Source organism: Myotis brandtii, unplaced genomic scaffold, assembly GCF_000412655.1.
Source record: "Myotis brandtii unplaced genomic scaffold, ASM41265v1 scaffold157, whole genome shotgun sequence".
Lineage (NCBI taxonomy): Eukaryota > Metazoa > Chordata > Mammalia > Chiroptera > Vespertilionidae > Myotis > Myotis brandtii.
In genome coordinates, this window is record NW_005355708.1 from 4,465,264 (window position 1) to 4,485,472 (window position 20,209).

The following is a 20,209-nucleotide window of genomic DNA, read 5'->3' on the forward strand; positions in this document are numbered from 1 at the left end:
TTTATTGATTTTTCACAGAGAGGAAGGGAGAGGGATAGAGAGTTGGAAACATCAATGAGAGAGAAACATCTATCAGCTGCCTCCTGCACACCCCCTACTGGAGATGTGCCCGCAACCAATGTACATGCCCTTGGCCGGAATCGAACCTGGGACCTTTCAGTCTGCAGGCCGACGCTCTATCCACTGAGCCAAACCGGTTAGGGCTATATCACGTCTTAACAGATCTTTCTGATTACTAAAGTATAGGCTAATAATAACTTAAAATACCAGAGCTCAAGAAAATCCAGGCAACATACACTGTTGTATTTCTTTGTTCTTTTCACATTTATAAACAATATATGTCCATTTCAGATAATGGAAAATGCCGAAATTAACAATATCATAAAGATTGTGGGTCTTCAGTACAAGAAAAACTATGAAGATGAAGATTCACTGAAGACTCTTCGTTATGGGAAGATAATGATTATGACAGATCAGGTCAGATTTGCTTTTCAGATACTTTAGATTGTTATAGTAAATTAAACATACCTTATTGTTGCATTGCTTTCCTGCAATGAAAGGAAATTACTTAACTTGGAGCTCTGGTCATTATCTCTAATCAGTATCTAAGCAGATATAGTATTATGTTTATATCATATGTACACTACATATACAGGTTAATAGTCTGCATTTGAATAGTCTTTGAATATTTTAAAAGCCTTTTTTTATTAATCCCCATAGAACAGTGGTTCTCAACCTTCCTAATGCCGCAACCCTTTAATACAGTTCCTCATGTTGTGGTGACCCCCAATTTCATTGTTACAAATTGAACATGATTAAAGCATAGTGATTAATCACAAAAACAATATGTAATTATATGTTTTCCAATGGTCTTAGGCGACCCCTGTGAAAGGGTCGTTCGACCCCCAAAGGGGTCACGACCCACAGGTTGAGAACCACCGCCATAGAAGAAAAAATTTGAGAAATTACCCAATATGTCAATCATAATTTTTTGAGTTCCTAAACAGTTCTATGTTTGGCCTTCCAAATATTTCTAGGACCAAGATGGTTCCCATATCAAAGGTTTGCTGATTAATTTTATCCATCACAACTGGCCCTCTCTTCTGCGACATCGTTTTCTGGAGGAATTTATCACTCCCATTGTAAAGGTATATTAACTTCTAAGATACCATAAAGGATATTTTAAGGCCCTACTTCTCAAACCTATATACACACATAACCCCAATGAAGTATGGCGGTATGTAGGAGTACCAGCACTGTGCAAAGCCACAGCAATATGTACTTTACCACAGGTGTCTAAAAACAAGCAAGAAATGTCTTTCTATAGTCTTCCTGAATTTGAAGAATGGAAGAATTCTACACCAAATCATAAAAAATGGAAAGTCAAGTATTACAAAGGTTTGTAATGAAACTCATAGAATTCTCATTTTGTAATATACCATTCTATAAAAGATTATAGGGGGTAACTTGGTATTCTTGGTTATGTAGGTTTGGGCACCAGCACATCAAAAGAAGCTAAAGAATACTTTGCAGATATGAAAAGACATCGTATCCAATTCAAATATTCTGGTCCTGAAGATGATGCTGCGATCAGTCTGGTGAGTTTGAATTGTATTTCATACATGCATTCTAGTTTTATAAATCACTGCTTTAGCTAGTCAATTGAAACATTTTTGCATAATAGCATGTTTTCAGAAAGCATATCCCAGAGAAAGGAACCAGATATTTTTTTAAAACTGAGTTTTTGTTGTTTTAGTTTTTATACAAGAGATATTTTGGAACCTAGTAGTCCAATGACATATTTTTCATCTCCTAATTTATAGGCCTTTAGCAAAAAACAGACAGATGATCGAAAGGAATGGTTAACTCATTTCATGGAGGACAGAAGACAACGGAAGTTACTTGGCCTTCCTGAGGTAAAAATTTTAAATATATCCCACAAAATGTACTATTTACTGAACTTTTAGGATTGATATAACAAATTTAAGTTACTGAGTAGCTATTTCAGTAAAAAGTGTAGTAATCAATAGTTATGTAAGTATTCTTATTTAGAATGCTGCATAAATGTATTGGGCATAAAAGAAATTACAAAGACAGTGCAGTTTTTTCCTAATTGTGCAGCAGTTAAATTTGCTTTATCTTTAAAACAAAATTACTTCTGCCCTGCCTGGTGTCGCTCAGTTGGTTGAGTGTCATCCTGTGTGCCAAAAGGTCACCGGTTCTATGCCCAGTCAGGGTACATACTCAGGTTGTGGGTTCACTCTCCTGTCAGGGTGCGTATGGGAGGCGACCAATCAATGTTTCTCCCTCTCCCTCTCTCCCAAAAATCAATAAAAATCTATTTAAAAAACAAAATACTTCTGAAAAATATTTTTAAATACTTCTGAATTTTTAAGGGGCTTAATAACTATCCTAAAAATACTGAGAGGTTTCTTTGTTTCATTATTTTAAACTAGATAATGTAATACTCCCTTTGGTCCCTCAGGATTACTTGTATGGGCAAACTACCACATATCTGACGTACAACGACTTCATAAACAAGGAACTTATCCTATTCTCAAATTCTGATAACGAGAGATCTATCCCATCTATGGTGGATGGTGAGTTCCAATTTTTTAGTCTGTTTTTGTCATAACATAGAAATCAATGCCCAGAAATGGTTAAATTGAGGATACTAATATTTGCACTTCTTTCATTTTGAAGGTTTGAAACCAGGTCAGAGAAAGGTTTTGTTTACGTGTTTCAAACGGAATGACAAGCGAGAGGTGAAGGTTGCTCAATTAGCTGGGTCAGTGGCTGAGATGTCTTCTTATCATCATGGTGAGGTAAACACACGATCTATGTTTCCGGAAAGCATTATAGTAGAAATACCTGCAAAATTATTCTCCAAACACTTAGTGAAAATATAAGCCTGGTACATTTGTAGTAGAGAACAATTTGGTGAAATCTGCCAGACTAGATATGTGCTTACACTTTGGCCTAACAAATCTATTTCTGAAAATATTCCTATAAGGATATCATAAATCTGCAAGGATCTGTGTTCAAAGATGTTTATTATAACTTGGATGTTAAATTTAGACATCAAAAGTGTCCAGTGATTGGGAAATTGTTATAAATTGTGACACATCTATGCATAGAATCATTGCTATAACTGAAGTAAACCTGTCTGTACTAACATTGAAGAATGTTCGTGTCCTGTTGTCAGCTGGGGAAAAAAGAGGCAGAACAATACTTAAAGCAAAACGTGTAGAACAATATGTTCCAAATTATTGACTTTTATTATCCCTGGAAATTAAAAAGGGCAATATTCCAATGTGTTATATATATCTGAATTGTTTGACTTTACACAAACATACATTCATTTTTTATTTTGTAATTGAATTGCTTTTTTTAAAGAACTAGATTGCCATAAGTTTCTAGAACTTTAAATGTAATGATTGTCTTACTTGTTGCTTTCAATTAAAATATAGTGGTAGCCCTGGCCAGTGTGGCTCAGTTGGTTGGGCAATGTCCCATGCACTGAGAGGTTGCTGGTTTGAGTCTGGTAGGGGCACATACCTGGGTTGTGGGCTCCATCCCCGGTAGGGGACATGCAGGAAGCAGCTGACTGATGTTATGCTCTCACGTCGATGTTTCGTCTCCCTTCCTCTCCCTAAAAATCAATAAAACTATTATTTTAAAAAAATAAAATATAGTGGGTACCTAGTAAATGATCGTGATTTGTTAAATGCTTACCATGCACCAGGTACAAAAGATAAGACAAATATGTATCTTACTTCAAGGTATAATCACAGTTTAACCAAGAAGGACAACACACACACACAGACAACTATAGAATAAAGTTATACATGCTAGAGTAGAAATGAGTGAAATATTGTAGCTTGAAGAAGTAATTTTTTATTCTGCTCTGAGTGAAGAAAGGAGCTATACCTTTTTTGATTGAAATTATTGGAAGGCAAGAGCCCTGAACTTGGAGTCCTAAGTCTGGGGTTAAAGCACTACATCTGCCATGTACACTTATCTGGGGAAAATCAGTAAACATCTGTATCTCATAAACCCTTACAGAATTATAGTAAGGCTTAGGCATAATAATGGGTATGTATTATTAAAAGTCTACAGATCAGATTAATGAATCTTTTCCTTCCCCAGATGTCACTAATGATGACGATTATCAATTTGGCTCAGAATTTTGTGGGTAGCAATAATCTGAACCTCTTGCAGCCCATTGGTCAGTTTGGTACCAGGCTGCATGGTGGCAAGGATTCTGCTAGTCCTCGATACATCTTCACAATGCTCAGGTGGGTAATGCTTTCAATTTCTAGTGAATTGCCATTTCCAATTTTGAAATAATATGAGATTTAGTAGACAAAAATAAATAAAAATTCAATCAGAAAATGTACTTTTGATGCAGATGCTTAGAATATTAATTTTTTTAAACTACACATTAAAGCTTAATTATGCTACTTTTTGCAATGAGCAGAAAGACAAAATTCTATTTCAGTTTGATAGCCATAGCCTTTGTATCCTTAGAAGTATTATTTCCTTGTGAAACTATAAATGTTTTTACTTCCATTTCTTATATTTTCTTTTCTTTATATAGAGAGTGGTTCTCAACCAGGAGATATTTTGCTGCCCAGGTGACATGTAGCAATGTCTGGATACATTTTTGATTGTCATAACTAGGAGAGCCACGCTACTGGCACCTAGTGGACAGCGGCTAGGAATACTACTAAACACCCTCCAAAGCACAGGACAGTCCCCCACAACAAAGAATTATCTCACCCAAAATGTCAGTAGTGCCAAGTTTGAGAGACCCTGCTGCAGAATTTGCATCAGAGTAAAGGGCTTGATTCTTCCTAAATACCACAATTGAAATCGTACTTCCTTTACAATTCTATGGAAAGTACACTATGAATGGTCAGTTTTCAGCTATCATCATATTTAACCTTTCAGCAACACTGAATAGAGTTAATCACACCATCATCCTTAAAACTCTTTATTTTGGCCTCCAAAACACCAGACTTGGTTCTCCTCCTTATTAGTCTTTTCTTTGTTGGGTGTTCTACTCATCTTCCCAACCTCTTAAATGCTGGCCTGCCTCAAAGCTCCATCAGATCTTTTTCCACTAGCTGTTCTCAGTTCCCATCCATAATGATACCTCATCTATACAGTCTCATAACTCCAGCCCTGAATTTAAACTTTTATATGTCCAATTATCCGCTTATCATTTATCACTTGGATATCTAGCAAGTATCTCAAACACAAGTTCAAAACAAAATCCTGTCTCAATAAGTAGAATGCCATCCTTCTAATTTTCAGGCTAAAAACCTTGAAGTCACTTAGGGCAGCCAATTTTTTAAAAATAGGTCACTGGTGCAGAACCTTCCAACTGCTTCATTTAGAGTAAAATCTAAAGCCCTAGGTTAACTAACCAGACCTCACATGATCTATGCACCCACTCCCCATATCTTTTTATTCCATCTCATATTATCTCTGCTTAGAACACACCTGGCTGGCCTCTTTGTCTATACATGCCAGGCATACTCCCTCTTCAGGGCCTTTTGCTTTACTGGTCCATCTTGCTGGCAATACTCTTTCTGCAGATAACTTCCGGGTTGATTCTCTCGATTTCTTCTCAAACATTATCCTATCAGAAAATACCTACCATTTCTTAGCACCCCTTCAATCACTCTTACCTACTTTATTTTTCTTCTTAGCATTTATTGCACCCCTGACAAAGTCTAAGTTCATGTCTAGCTCCTATATTAGAATGTGAGCTCCTTGGAAGCTGAGGCTTAAGTCTGTAGTGCCTGGCACAAAGAAAGTGCTCAACAAATATTGTTAAGAGAACATTAGCAAGTAAAGCTGAGGTAAATCCATGTATTGATATGAGATAACATATGTCCTTTTCATGAAGTTAAATATCAAAGCCAGTATTTTTGTAAAATAACATTCTTTGATTGTTTCCTTTAGTCCTTTGGCTCGGTTGTTATTTCCACCAAAAGATGATAACACATTAAAGTTCTTATATGATGACAACCAACGTGTGGAGCCCGAATGGTATATTCCTATTATACCCATGGTGCTGATAAATGGTGCTGAAGGAATTGGTACTGGGTGGTCCTGCAAAATCCCCAACTTTGATATTCGTGAAGTTGTGAATAACATCAGGCGTTTGATGGATGGAGAAGAACCTTTGCCAATGGTAACTATTTTGTGTGTATTAGGAACGTTAATTTTCTTCTGGTTTCAATTCAGTAGACTATATGGTTAAAGAGGCTATAAGTATACAATTTATTTCACACTTAAATGTTAGATTTATTGTTTTATGCTATTGTGGTTTCTGTTTTTAGTGTCACATTTAGAAAACATTCTTTTTTTAAATACCAATTTAGCTTCCAAGTTATAAGAACTTCAAGGGTACTATTGAAGAGCTGGCTTCAAATCAATATGTGATTAGTGGTGAAGTGGCTATTCTTAATTCCACAACCATTGAAATCTCAGAGCTTCCCATCAGAACATGGACCCAGGTAAGTAATGGGGGAGTGGTGTGTGTGTGTGTGTGTGTGTGTGTATCAGCCAAAACACTTTTTGTAATGCTTGTTAACTATTCAGGAGCCAGTGTTTCAGATACTTACAAAAGGATTATTTCTTTAGACATACAAAGAACAGGTGCTAGAACCCATGTTGAATGGCACTGAGAAGACGCCACCTCTCATAACAGATTATAGGGAATATCATACAGATACCACTGTGAAGTTTGTTGTGAAGATGACTGAAGAAAAACTGGCTGAGGCTGAGAGAGTTGGACTACACAAAGTCTTCAAACTCCAAACTAGTCTCACATGCAACTCTATGGTATGTCTTATCTCATACAATTTATACTAAGAAGATAATATCAATTTGAAAAGGAAATCATAGGCTACTTTTATATTTTGAAAGAATAAAGTCATTTCTCTAAAACCATTAAAGTTTAGCCAACTTAGCTATTCTTGGCTCTACTCCTGTTTGTTTTTTTCCAGGTGCTTTTTGACCACGTAGGCTGTTTAAAGAAATATGACACGGTGCTTGATATTCTAAGAGACTTCTATGAACTCAGGCTTAAATATTATGGATTAAGAAAAGAATGGCTTCTAGGAATGCTTGGCGCTGAATCTGCTAAACTGAACAATCAGGCCCGCTTTATCTTAGAGAAAATAGATGGCAAAATAATCATTGGTATGTTTTTTGGATAATAACTGTGTGTACTAAACTACAATTGTGCCAAACTTACTTTAAACATTTTTGGAGAGAGTAATGGTGGGGAGGGAGGGCAAATCCATTTAGTTCAGTTGGCTACTTAAATGAGCATTTCTTTGAAATACTTAATTAGGTATCTTATAGTTTGAAAGACATAGTTTTTACTAGATTGAACATCTTGAGAAATCAAAATTTAGTTGACATTTAGACAGAAAAGAGCCAGAAGAGGTTCCTATATAAACTACTTGATCAAGAGAAAAGTCTTATAGGAAACTGGAGGCCCGGTGCATGAAATTTGTGCATTGGGGGGCGTGGGAGGGTCCCTCAGCCCAGCAGTTGGACATCCCTCTAGCAGTCTGGGACCCCTTGCTCCTTACCACCCACCTGCTAGCAGCTCCTTAGCGCTGCCTCAGAGGTGGGAGAGGCTCCTGCCACTGCTGCTGTGCTCGCCAGCTGTGAGCCTGGCTTCTGGTTGAGCAGTGCTCCCCCTGTGGAAGTGCACTGACCACCAGGGGGAAGCTCCTGCATTGAGCATCTGCCCGCTAGTGGTCAGTACACATCATAGCAACCAGTTGTTCCACTGTTCAGTTGATTTGCATATTAGGCTTTTTTATTATCTACTAGAGGCCCAGTGCACAAAATTTGTGCATGGGGGGGGGCGGGTCCCTCAGCCTGGCCTGCACACTCTCCAATCAGGGATCGAGCCTAAACTGGCAGTTGGACATCCCTTTCGCAGTCTGGGACCGCTGGCTCCTAACCGCTCACCTGCCTGCCCAATTGCCCCTAACTGCTCTCCCCTGCCGGCCTGATCCCCCTAACTGCTCTCCCTTGCTGGCCTGATCACCCCTAACCGCTTCTGCCTCGGCCCGCACCACAGTGGCTTTGTCCGGAAGATGTCCGGTCTAATTAGTATATTACCCTTTTATTAGTATAGATAATAATAAAAGCATAATATGCTAATTCAACCAGACATCCTTCCAGACGACCTTCTGGATGAAACTGGGGCTGTGAGGGAAGCCCAGGTCCCGGGTGCCAGAGGGAAGCCGGTGCCAGCAGCCGGGGGAAGGAAGTCCTCTTACACGAATTTCATGCATCGGGCCTCTAGTATAGGATAAAGTGCTTTTGAAGTAAGATTATAAATGGCTTCTATTATAAGTAAATTGTGTACTTAAGCCTGAAAGGTCATGTTTTAGGGATTTTTTAAAAGACATTCTAGCTCTGGCTGGTGTGGCTCAGTTGAAGCATCGTCCCCTACACCAAAAGGCGACAGATTCATGGCACTTACCCAGACTGCAGGGTCCACCCCTGGTCGGGGCACATGCAGGAGGCAATGGATCTTTTCTCTACGTTCCTCTCTCAATTAAAAAAAAAAAAATTGAAGCGGGGGGTGGGGTTTCACTGACCAAAAAGCTTGGAATAAAAGGAAGGTGTGCTAGAGCTATCCAGGCTCAGCCACCTGGTGTGCAGATGATCGAATAAATTTGTAATACCTCACCAAAAAAAAAAAAAGAAGGTGAAAAGAGATAGCTTAGTTCTGACCAAAGCTAACTAGAAAAGCTGGGCAACTAACTCATGCTACTAGGTTATAGTAGCAAATCCCCGAAATATGACAACACGAATTCCTAGTGATCACAGGAAATTTTTCTGGTGGTACACAAAAATGTTTAATTTGTTATATCTTCAATTTCATGAATATTTTAAAAAATAATAACACTAGTATATCAACCCCTTAATTTCACAGCTATTATTACTTAAAACAAGGCTAAAATAGTAATATTAGACATGACTCAAAGAGAAACAAAAAGTAAAGGTTGTATTGACTACTGTAAACATTGGAAGAAAGGTTCTATAGGAAAGGGGAATGAGCCCTGTCTGGGTAGCTCAGGTGGTTAGAGTGTCATCCTGATATGCCGAGGTTGCAGGTTTGAGCTCCAGTCAAGGCACGTACAAGAATCAACCAATGAATGCATGGATAGGTGGAACACAGAGCAATGTTTCTCTCTCAAATCAGTAAACTAAAAAAAAAAAAAATTGGGGGGTAAGAAAAGGGGAACAAATGCAATATGGAAAACTCAATATTTGGGTGGTGGCACTAAAGACTTGCCTAATCATATATTGAAATTTTTAAAAACCAGGGTCTATAATTGAGATAGAGACCAAAAATAAAGATTTGGATTATCTTTTGTTAAAGAGTTATGATTAGATCATAACCTCATATGATTTGACTGCCCTCTTGTGGTAATTTACATTTGTCAGTATTTTAGGGCAGTGATTTTCCACTGGTGTGCTGCAAGAATTTTTTAAAATGCAATACCTGACTATTTAGTCAGGGGCACTGACCTCTTTCCCTTAGGTTGTCAAATTAAAAAATGACAGCAGCCAACACAACAATAGCTGTCCGGTGTGAATGAATTACACCTATTTTTTTGTTAGGTCAGCAAAAATTTTTTTGATGTGCAGTAGAATTTTAGTAATTAGCTTATGTGTGCCATGAAATGAAAAAGGTTTAAAATCACTGGTTTTAAGGAGAATACTTAATTTCAAGGGATTTTTTTTTTATGTCTTTTTTTTTTAACCCTCACCCAAGGATACATTTTTATTGATTTTTTTTTTTTTAGAGTGAGAGGAGGAGAAAGAAAGAGAGAAACATTAATGTGAGAGGGAAACAGCATCCATAGGTTGCCTCCTGTACACATCCTGACCAGGAATCAAACCCACAACCTTTTTGGTATACAGGATGACACTCCAACCAACTGAGCCACCTGGCCAGGGTGACCCACACAAATTTGAACTGTGTGGGTACACTAATTTTTTAAATAAATATTTTGGAAAATTCTGGAAGGTTTGTGACAATTTGAAAAAAAACAGATGAACCTTGTGATTTTCTTAATATTTTATTTTCTCTAGCTTTATTGTAAGAATACAGTATATAATACATATAACACAGAAAATATGTGTTAATCGACTGTTGATGTTATTGGTAAGGCTTCCAGTCAACAGTAGACTATTAGTAGTTAAGTATTAGGGGAATCAAATTATATGGAGATTTTCAACTATTCAAGAGATTGGTGCCCCTAATCCCTACATTGTTCAAGGGTCAGCTATATATATCAGAATGTACAAATTTATGCAAGATAAAAATAGTTTACTAGTTTCCAGTCCTAATCTTTTGAATTACTATGGTAAAATCTTATTACTTTCCTAAAATATTACTCAAAACCAACTATTACCTCTGTTTATATTTTTTAATAGAAAATAAGCCCAAAAAAGAATTAATTAAAGTTTTGATTCAGAGGGGATATGATTCGGATCCTGTGAAGGCTTGGAAAGAAGCCCAGCAAAAGGTAATTTCTTGGTTAACATTTTTCTATATTATTAAGACTGTATAATCTGCCCTAATCGGTTTGGCTCAGTGGATAGAGCGTCAGACAGCAGACTGAAGGGTCCCAGGTTCGATTCTGTTCAGGGGCATGTACCTTGGTTGTGGGCACATCCCCAGCAGGGGGTGTGCAGGAGGCAGCTGATCGATGTTTCTCTCTCATCGATGTTTCTAACTCTATCCCTCTCCCTTCCTCTCTGTAAAAAATCAATAAAATATTTTTTAAAAAGGCTGTATAACCTAATGTCTATGTTTCATATTTCCTATTAAAACTACATTTTAATTCTTCCCATAGGTTACAGAAGAAGAAGAAAATGAAGAGAGTGACAATGAAAAGGAAACTGAAAAAAGTGACTCTGCATCTGGACCAACTTTCAACTACCTTCTTGATATGCCACTTTGGTACCTAACTAAAGAAAAGAAAGATGAACTGTGTAAACAAAGAAATGAAAAAGTGAGTTGTTGAATGATACATTTTGCTTAGTTATATTCTAACTGTGAAAGTAAAAACGTGTGCTTCATGAAAATACTGTTTATGCATATAAATTAACTCTAAATTTGCTGACTATCTTCTCAAGGAACAAGAGCTGGAAACATTAAAGAGAAAGAGTCCATCGGATTTGTGGAAAGAAGACTTGGCTGCTTTTATTGAAGAGCTGGAGGTGTGTAGCTATAATGTCCATTTTAGAATTTTTACTAATGAAATAATAGGTTCTATCAATATACCTTTTTATCAAGAAATTTCACAATTGGCAGTAGAAAGAATATGGAGGCAAAAGGAAATATTACAAGATAACACATAAAAGACAAACTGTTTTAAACTAGTTAGAATAAAGTAAATGATGCCAGGAAACATACTAACCTGGAAGTTTCTAGACAAAGAGGAAAAGGGAAGGAGGACAAGAGTTGATTTTTGACCTATTGGGACTAAGAAGATAAGAATTTAAATGTGAAAGAAGACCAACCCAACCCAGTCCTCCAAATCAACCTAAAAGGACAGAAACAGTTTATCTTCAGGGCTAGCTAATTAGTAGTTTCGACGATCCTGTTAATTTCACTGTTCGGTTTTCCTACATTTTGACATAAGAAAAAGCATTTCACAAATGAAGCTAAAAGGATTACCATGCAAATTTATATTATTGCATTCAGTATGATGTGCAGCTTACAATCAGTTGATTGGATAAGAATACATTACTAGAATTACATCCTTATTTTTTGAGTTTACAAATATGTATATATGTACTTTACCCCTAACCTACTTTGCCCTTTTTATCCTCAGAAAGATTCAGTGGTAAAATCAAGAGTAGAACCCAATCTTCTATCCCCACACTGTTCAAAGTGTGTCTTAATTATATATTCACTGTTGTGGTGGTATACTTAGATATGGAACAGGTTGTCACAAATTTATTTTAAGATATAACTAGTTGAAACCTGTTTAACACATTAAGCGCCCTGTCAGTCACCCGTGACTGACACTATACTTTCCGTCCGGAAGACAAAACAGGCTGGGCGCTTAACGTGTTAATTTTTGCCTTTTATGCTATCCCTATAAAGTAATAAAGATGTTATAATGCCTTTGTTAGCTTACAAACTTGCTTTCTTCTATCCCTCTTTTAGGCTGTTGAAGCCAAGGAAAAACAAGATGAACAAGTAGGACTTCCTGGGAAAGGGGGGAAAGGAAAAGGGAAAAAAACACAAATGGCTGAAGTTTTGCCTTCTCCAAGTGGAAAAAGAGTCGTCCCCCGGGTGACCATAGAGATGAAAGCAGAAGCAGAAAAGAAAATTAGAAGGAAAATTAAGGTAATACTCTTGAAAACATTATACATAAAATACTTTAAGCTTATTTTCACATAAAATTGAACAAATTATAAGTTTTCTACTCCCATAGTTTGGAATTTACCCTATATCTAGTCATAACATTCCTTTTTATAAAAAAGAAATTATTGGTTGATTTGAGAGAGAGAGAGAGAGAAACATTGATTTGTTCCACTTATTTATGCATTCATTGGTTGATTCTTGTATGTGCCCTGACCGAGGATTGAATCCACAACCTTGGCATATCAGGATGACACTCTTTAGCAACTGAGCTGCCCGGCCAGGGTATAACATTCCTTTCTTATGAGCCTGTTTTTTTTAATGTTTAAATATCTTGAAAAAGTCATACTTGTACCTTTATTCAGAGTTCTTAACCAGACCCAAAGGAAAAAAATCACTTTGACCGGATATAGATGTGTATACTTGACCTTGTATTATCCCAAGTACAGTAAACCCTTGATTTTTGCAGACCTCAATTTAATGGACTTCGGACAAATTTAATGGACAAAATTTCTAGTCTGTATGTCACATGTGAAAATTAACACCTTGTTAACTTTTAAACGCTTTTAACCAAGATTTGCTTATAATTAAGTTAACAGGTTATATTTTTTGTTATTAATTCATTGTTATTTTTAACAAATTTTAGGGAATAGGCTATATGTTGGAAAAAATACTAGTGATTTTGCCCACATAAATAAAGAGTACATATCTATAACTATAGTCTACATATTTAAATCAAAATGTCTTTGCTCATAAACAATGTTCAGTGATTAGCACGTGTTCACACTGCATTTGTTTGTACAAGGTAATTGGTTCTCTTGTCAGTGGCATGACTTTCTGCAGTAGTTTTAATACATGCTAAGTCAGTGTTCTGACGTACTAAGGCATGCTCCAGCAGTGTGCATTTGTTTACTGTGAAGTGACTGGTGAATGCACGCATTTATTAGACCTATTCAATATGTAAACTTTTCTGTGAAATTAAACTTCTAACTACACAAACATGTCTACAAAAGTGAAAACAGGTAAACTCACTAATTTGTCAATTTTTAAACATGCACATTCAGAAAACCTACTTTGTTATATAGATAATGGACTTTCAGCTTTAACGGGCACCCCATCTTCCAAATTAATCTGTTATATCGAGGTTTTACTGTAATAAAATTTGGCAGAGCTTGACCATTTTCATCTTACTCTTTTAGAATGAAAATACTGAAGGAAGCCCTCAAGAGGACAGTGTGGAACCAGAAAGCCTAAAACAAAGATTAGAGAAGAAACAGAAAAGAGAACCAGGTATTAAAACATTTTAAGGAAAATGGTAGAGTTGAGATAAAATTATGTTTGTTACCTAGCACATTCCACATAGCTATTCAATAAATTCCTAGTGCGTAACATGAAGGAGAGCTATATCTGAAGTAGTTTGAACCTCACTAATAATTGTCTTTGGGATTTTATTTGAGTAGAGATCATTTTGTAATGAAATATTTGTTAATTTGGCAACTTGGATTCCTCAGTTGGGATCCAAAGAAAACAAACTCAGTTAATTAGATTTCTCCTTCTAGCCAGTTAAAAGCTTGAGTACAGTGACTACATCTTAGTCATGTTTATATTATCCCTACAGTTTAAGATTAATGCCTTTATTGAGTATCTACTTTGTTTAACTTCCCCATTGAGTTATTGACATACCAAATTCATGCTGTAAAGTGGACCAGTTAATGGTTCTGGTATTCTCCAAAGTTTTAGAACAATTTCTTGCCCCCCAAAAGAAACACTGTACTCATTGAAAGTCACTCCCCATTTCCTCCCAACTCCTCCTCCCGTTAGGCAACCACTAATCTAATTCTATCTCTAGATTTACCTATTCTAGACGTTTCATATAAATAGAAATCATATAATATGTGGTCTTTTGTGTCTGGCTTCTTTCACTTAGCATAATGTTTTCCAGGGTCATCCATGTAGTAAACATGTATCAATACTTCCTTCATTTTTATTGCCAAATAATATTTCATTCTAGAGATACTATATTTTGTTTTGTTCATCAGTTGATAGGTATTTGGATTGTTTCATTGGGAGGAATTGACCTCCAGGCCAAACTGGCTGTAAGGACCAGCTATGGCTACAGTGGGAGAGCTGCTGTGCGGAAACACCCCTATGGAGCAGGACTTGCTTCCGTGGGACTTTGGTGCTCACTGAGTCTGCCCCATGAGTGTGTTGCTAATGGATGTATAGAGATATAATCTGCTATGGTCTGAAGATGTCCACTGGGAGCATTGCCTCTAGGGCCTCCAGGGAGATGCAGTCAGCCACTGCCTGGGGCCGCCCTGCAGGAGCTCTTTGTATTGGGTATGGAGGTGCCCAGGCCAGGTGCAGCTGTGAAGCAAGTTAGGCTCATGCTCCAGCAGGGTCTTGCGCCTTTTATGCTAAACCCCGCTGCAGCTTGTTTGCAATATTTTAGCACAGTCTGAAGCCTGAGCAAGGACAAGCCGCTGCAAAGAGGTTGGGTGGGGTTGCAAATTAGATGGGGCAGGGTCTCAGGGAATAACCAGGATGGAGCAAACAGATAAGGCTGCCAGTCAGCCCTGCAACTGGGGAGGTCCCAGCCTCAGGAACCCCTGTGAGAACCCAGGTCTGGGAGAAAGCTGCCCCCAAGTTCCTGCCCCAATGCCAGGCAATCCAGTTCCTCCCCTTATGTGTCTGGGTCCCCCAGAGCCTCACCCTGACACTGCAGCTCAGAGGAAGCAGGACATTCAGTTCAGTTCCTGCACCAGCCCTTTAAAAGGAACACCCGAGTCTCCAGCAGTCTCCGTGTCACTGAGCCCCAATCCCTGCTGGTTTTTACAGCCTGTAGTTATGGGGACTTCTTTCCCTAGCTCTGGGAGCCTGGGCTGGGGGGTCTGGTATAGGGCTGGGACCCCTTGCTCCTCACAGGCAGCCTCCACAGAGACCGTCTCTCTCCCTATTAAAAAAAGCAGCACACGTGGGTGCCAGTCCAGCCCGTTCAGCGCCTCTGCCCCTCCTACCAGTCTCAGTATGCTTTCTTCTTTACTTCTCTAGTTGTCGGACTTCCATTCAGCCCCCTTTTAGGTGGTTCTGAATGATAGTTGTTCTGTATTTTAGTTGTAATTTTGATGTGGCTGTAGGAGGCTGCGAGTACAGGCGATTTACCTATACCGCCATCTGTTTTCTGCAACACGTATTATGGGATTCATTGACTAAGCTGTATGCTCCATAAGAAGAGACTTCTGTTTCTGTTCACCATTGTATTCCAATACTAGCCCAGAGCTCAAGAAATATTTGAAGGATGGATGATAGAGAAAAGTGGGTGTAAGAATATGTAAAGTTGGTTAATCTCCCTTCTAGGTAACAAAGCAAAGAAACAAACCACATTGCCATTTAAACCAATCCAAAAAGGAAAGAAGAGAAACCCCTGGTCTGATTCGGAATCAGATATGAGCGGTAATGAAAGTGATTTTGATGTCCCTCCACGAGAAGTAGAGCCACGAAGAGCAGCAAGTAAGAAAAATTGACAAATATGTAGATACACTAAGAGATTTTAATGGCCGATATATATTTCAGGGCACTTAATCTCAGAAATTGTTCTATCTTAGAGCAGTAATTATATTTAAAAATTTTTAAACTAAAGCATCTTTTAGGAAATTAAACTGAAGCTTAAATCTTCATGAAATGTTATATCAATCTGTGGATCAAATAGTCTATTACCCCTTTGATTATTTGTATATGTATGTTTTTAATAGCAAAAGCCAAATTCACAGTGGATTTGGATTCAGATGAAGATTTCTCAGATATTGATAAAAAAAGTGAAGATGAAGATTTTGTCCCATCAGATGCTAGTCCAGTTAAGACCAAAACTTCCCCAAAGTAAGTATCTTTTCTAATATGGGTTTTATCATGATTATTTTTTTAATATATTTATAGATCTTTTTTATAGAGAGGAAGGGAGAAGGATAGAGAGTTAGAAACATCGATGAGAGAAAAACATCGATCAGCTGCCTCCTGCACACCCCCTACTGGGGATGTGCCCGCAACCAAGGTACATGCCCTTGACCGGAATTGAACCTGGGACCCTTCAGTCCACAGGCCAACACTCTATCCACTGAGCCAAACCGTTTAGGGCTATCATGATTATTTTTAATAGCTGATGATGTATTCTTTGTTGTTTGACACATTTAGAATTGGTTCTCAGGATGTAATTTTTTTCTTCTAGACATACGAACAAAGAACTGAAACCACAGAAGAGCGCCACGTCAGGTGTGTACTAAGTAAAAAGAGGGAGCCGTCTGCTTTCCTGGGGTACTCAGATCCACCTGGGTTCTAATGCAGACTACGTTAGCCAAGCCCTGCCTTTGAAAATAAATGTGGGTTCTCATTAGCATTACATTGATGTTGTTCATTAGGTTTAATTTTGCAAATAAAGAGGTTCTACGTTTAATGTGCTGCCGGCTGGCATGCCTCAGTGGTTGAAAGTCAACCTATGAACCAGGAGGTCACATGACAGTAAAGAAAACAGCGGCAAAAAGCCTGTCTTAGAGATGTGTTAATAATATTGGGATTAACTAATATTGGTTGCCACAAGTCAATCTTAATTTTTTATTCCCAAATTTTACTATTGATATTAAAATTAAGTATTTTCCAAATGAAAGCAAATCTAATCTTTAGATGTTTATAATAAAAAATGGTGGTTAAAAGGTTTAAGATTAGCATGTTTCTCAAAATGCCAGGCATTATCTAGCTCATTGCTATGACCAGGACAGGATTTATACACAGTTGCAAATGTTAGAGTGGCCATGATGAATGCTTGTGTTGACTTGCAGGTCAGTCTTCCACCTCCACTACAGGTGCCAAAAAAAGGGCTGCACCAAAAGGAACTAAAAAGGATCCAAGCTTGACTTCTGATGTCCCTCAAAAGCCAGATCCCCCCAAAACCAAGATTCGCCGCAAAAGGAAGGCATCCTCTTCTGATGATTCTGACTCTAATTTTGAGAAAATGATTTCTAAAGCAGTCACAAGCAAGGTGGGTGTTTATCCTAATTCTTTGCTGTAGGTGGATTTTGTTTTTGTGTTGTGTGTGTGTGTGTGTGTGTGTGTGTATCCTCACCCAAGGATATTTTTCCATGGATTTTTAGAGAGAGTGGAAGAGAAAGGGAAAGACAGAGAGAAATATCAGTGTGAGAGAAATATATCGATTGGTTGCCTCCTGCAGGAGCCCTGATCAGGGCCTGGGCTGGGGAGGAGCCTGCAACTGAGGTATGTGCCCTTGACCGGAATCAAGCCCATGACCCTTCAGTCCGAAGGCCGACACTCTATCCACTGAGCTAAACTGGTTAGGGCTGCTGTAGGTGTTTCAAAACATAACCAAGCTTTGCTCTTAATAATTTAGCACATTTGTAAGAAAATTTAAATCCCAGTTCATTAGCTTTTACTGTATTTAGTTTAGTAACAAAGTTATATACCTCTTAGTCCATGAGAGAGTTGTCTTAGACTTAGATTACATATTTTTTACATTGAAATTCTGCTGTCAGGTTAACATGTGCAAATTACTTTGGCTTTTCTCTTAGAAATCCAAGGGGGAAAGTGATGACTTCCATATGGACTTGGACTCAGCTGTGGCTCCTCGGGTAAAATCTGGACGGACAAAGAAACCTATTAAGTACCTTGAAGAATCAGATGAAGATCTGTTTTAAAATGTGAGGTGATTATTTTAAGTAATGATCTTATTGAGCTGAAGACTGGTTTTAAAATTACCTCAATCTTTTTTTTTTTCGTTCCCTCCCCTATGAATTTAGTTTGGGGAAGATAGTTTTAATCTGGAACCATCAAAGTGAAGTGTGGTTCACAGTGTCCTTTATCTCTTTATAACACCATCTAAAGGGTGGTCCATCTCACGGGCATTGTTTTCTTCTCTGCTTTGTCTATGTTTTTAGTCTATTTTCTTTTGTCTTTAAAATCTGATTTTACTTCTGGACTCTAGAGATAGTTATGCAGTAGTCACTTCAGCATAGTTTATTGGCCATATATTAAGCTAGAATTGGAGCACTTTGATATAAGTGTCTATCTACTGTACCTCCTTTCCTACTTTCATAAATATGAGGTAAAGCATGATTAATTCTGTTTTCTCTTTGTGGTATAGGTAATTTTCCATCAGATAGAATTTTGTAGTTGTAGTACAAAATATACTCGCCAGTCAGCCTTTTTTGAATTTTTGTTCAAGTAATGAGAAGTTGCTTATATTCTTCATATTCTTCAGAATATCAGCAGAAGCTGAAGAAAAAAACACCCTGGTTGTTTAACCTCAACACAGACATTAGGATGAAGGAAATTATACCATAAGTTATGTGACTATCTCAACTTTTCACTTTTCTCCTCTTGCTGCCTCTGAGTCTGAATTTCCCAAAAACTAACTTCTATAGAGTGTTGGATTGCAGAAGAGTGAGCTCAATATTTACTCAAAGATATTACATATTTTATTGATTCCATACTCAGCAATTAGTTGTTATATCCATTTTAGGAAATCTCTATAATTTTCAACTTGCAAACTTGTTAAGACCTTTCTGCCTTTTACATGTGTGTGACTTCAGTGGTGTTATCAATCAATGTTGTAAATATTTACTATGTATTTCCTTTTAGCTTAATTCCAACAATTTTGTACTTCAATAAAACATTCTAAACATTGCAACCCATTGATTGTCCTTTTTTCTCCCTGCATTATACCTTTTTCTTATTGTAAAATCCCTCTTCACTTTTTTTAAATAAGCATTTAGACACTTTTTTCTTCACTTCCTTGTGAGAACTATTCTGATCATATTATAATGTTCCTGACTGCCCCTGGCCATAGTGGTGCGTCTAAGAGATAGGCACCATGACCTAATTGAGGCCAATCAAGTTTTTTCTCTAGGAATTTTATACATGAGTACTGCATTTTTCTTCACACTCAAAAGTTCTTGGCCCTACATCAGTAAAGCGTTTTAAATATGTGTGTATATTTTTAAACAATTCCTTACTTCAACAACTTTTTTTCTTTTTCATTTGTCAACAACTATTTTAATAAACCTAGTCAACTACTTGATATCAGTAAATTATATTGGGGCAACTGGCTAATTGAAAAAACAACTATTAGATAAATCCAACCCCTCCTCACATCTTACACCAAAGTTAAGTGTAGATATACTAAATATTTAAATGTCAAAAATAAAACTATTTTTAGCCCTAGCTGGTTTGGCTCAATGGGTAGAGCATCGGCCTGCTGACTAAAGGGTCCCGTGTTCGATTCTGGTCAAGGGCACATGCCCGGGCTATGGGCTTGATCCCCAGTAGGGGGCGTACAGGAGGCAGCCAATCAATGATTCTCATCATTGATGTTTCTATCTCTCCCTTCCTCTCTAAAATAAATATATATATATATCTACACTAATAAAAGAGAAACATGGTAATTAGCGTACGACCGCTACCCTTTTCATTGGCTAATCAGTGAGTATATGCAAATTAACTGTCAGCCAAGATGGCGGCCGGCAGCCAGGCACTGAAGCGAGCATGAGGCTTGCTTGCTGCGGACTCCAACGTTCCCCGCCTCACTTGCCGGCCTCTCAGCTGCAACTCTAAGCAACTATGTACTATGTTGCAAATAAGAAGCTAAACAAAACCCCAGAAAACAGCCGGACTGAAACACAGCCAGACCGAAACTTTGTATCTATGTTTTCAGTAGCGAGGCCTCAGAGCTAAAGCTGGCCCAGAATAAAAAAAAAAAGAAAAGAAAACAAGGAG

The 20,209-nt window shown here is 37.7% G+C and overlaps 1 protein-coding gene across 2 annotated transcripts in view; it reads left to right on the forward strand.

The window, feature by feature from the left end:
- Positions 1-19,124, forward strand: part of TOP2A (topoisomerase (DNA) II alpha) — a 28,434-nt gene extending 9,310 nt beyond the window's left edge. For both annotated transcript variants that reach the window (XM_014536129.1, XM_014536128.1), the window contains 22 exons: positions 352-477; positions 1,038-1,148; positions 1,293-1,398; positions 1,489-1,598; positions 1,824-1,916; positions 2,486-2,600; positions 2,704-2,825; positions 4,150-4,298; positions 5,974-6,205; positions 6,396-6,530; positions 6,658-6,858; positions 7,023-7,218; positions 10,492-10,583; positions 10,914-11,072; positions 11,197-11,280; positions 12,236-12,418; positions 13,633-13,723; positions 15,791-15,943; positions 16,186-16,309; positions 16,656-16,699; positions 17,263-17,462; positions 18,007-19,124. In XM_014536129.1, the coding sequence (XP_014391615.1) occupies positions 352-477; positions 1,038-1,148; positions 1,293-1,398; positions 1,489-1,598; positions 1,824-1,916; positions 2,486-2,600; positions 2,704-2,825; positions 4,150-4,298; positions 5,974-6,205; positions 6,396-6,530; positions 6,658-6,858; positions 7,023-7,218; positions 10,492-10,583; positions 10,914-11,072; positions 11,197-11,280; positions 12,236-12,418; positions 13,633-13,723; positions 15,791-15,943; positions 16,186-16,309; positions 16,656-16,699; positions 17,263-17,462; positions 18,007-18,132 (2,952 nt within the window). In that variant the 3' untranslated portion in view covers positions 18,133-19,124. The remainder of the gene's footprint in view (positions 1-351; positions 478-1,037; positions 1,149-1,292; positions 1,399-1,488; positions 1,599-1,823; positions 1,917-2,485; positions 2,601-2,703; positions 2,826-4,149; positions 4,299-5,973; positions 6,206-6,395; positions 6,531-6,657; positions 6,859-7,022; positions 7,219-10,491; positions 10,584-10,913; positions 11,073-11,196; positions 11,281-12,235; positions 12,419-13,632; positions 13,724-15,790; positions 15,944-16,185; positions 16,310-16,655; positions 16,700-17,262; positions 17,463-18,006) is intronic.
- Positions 19,125-20,209: the final 1,085 nt, after the last annotated feature.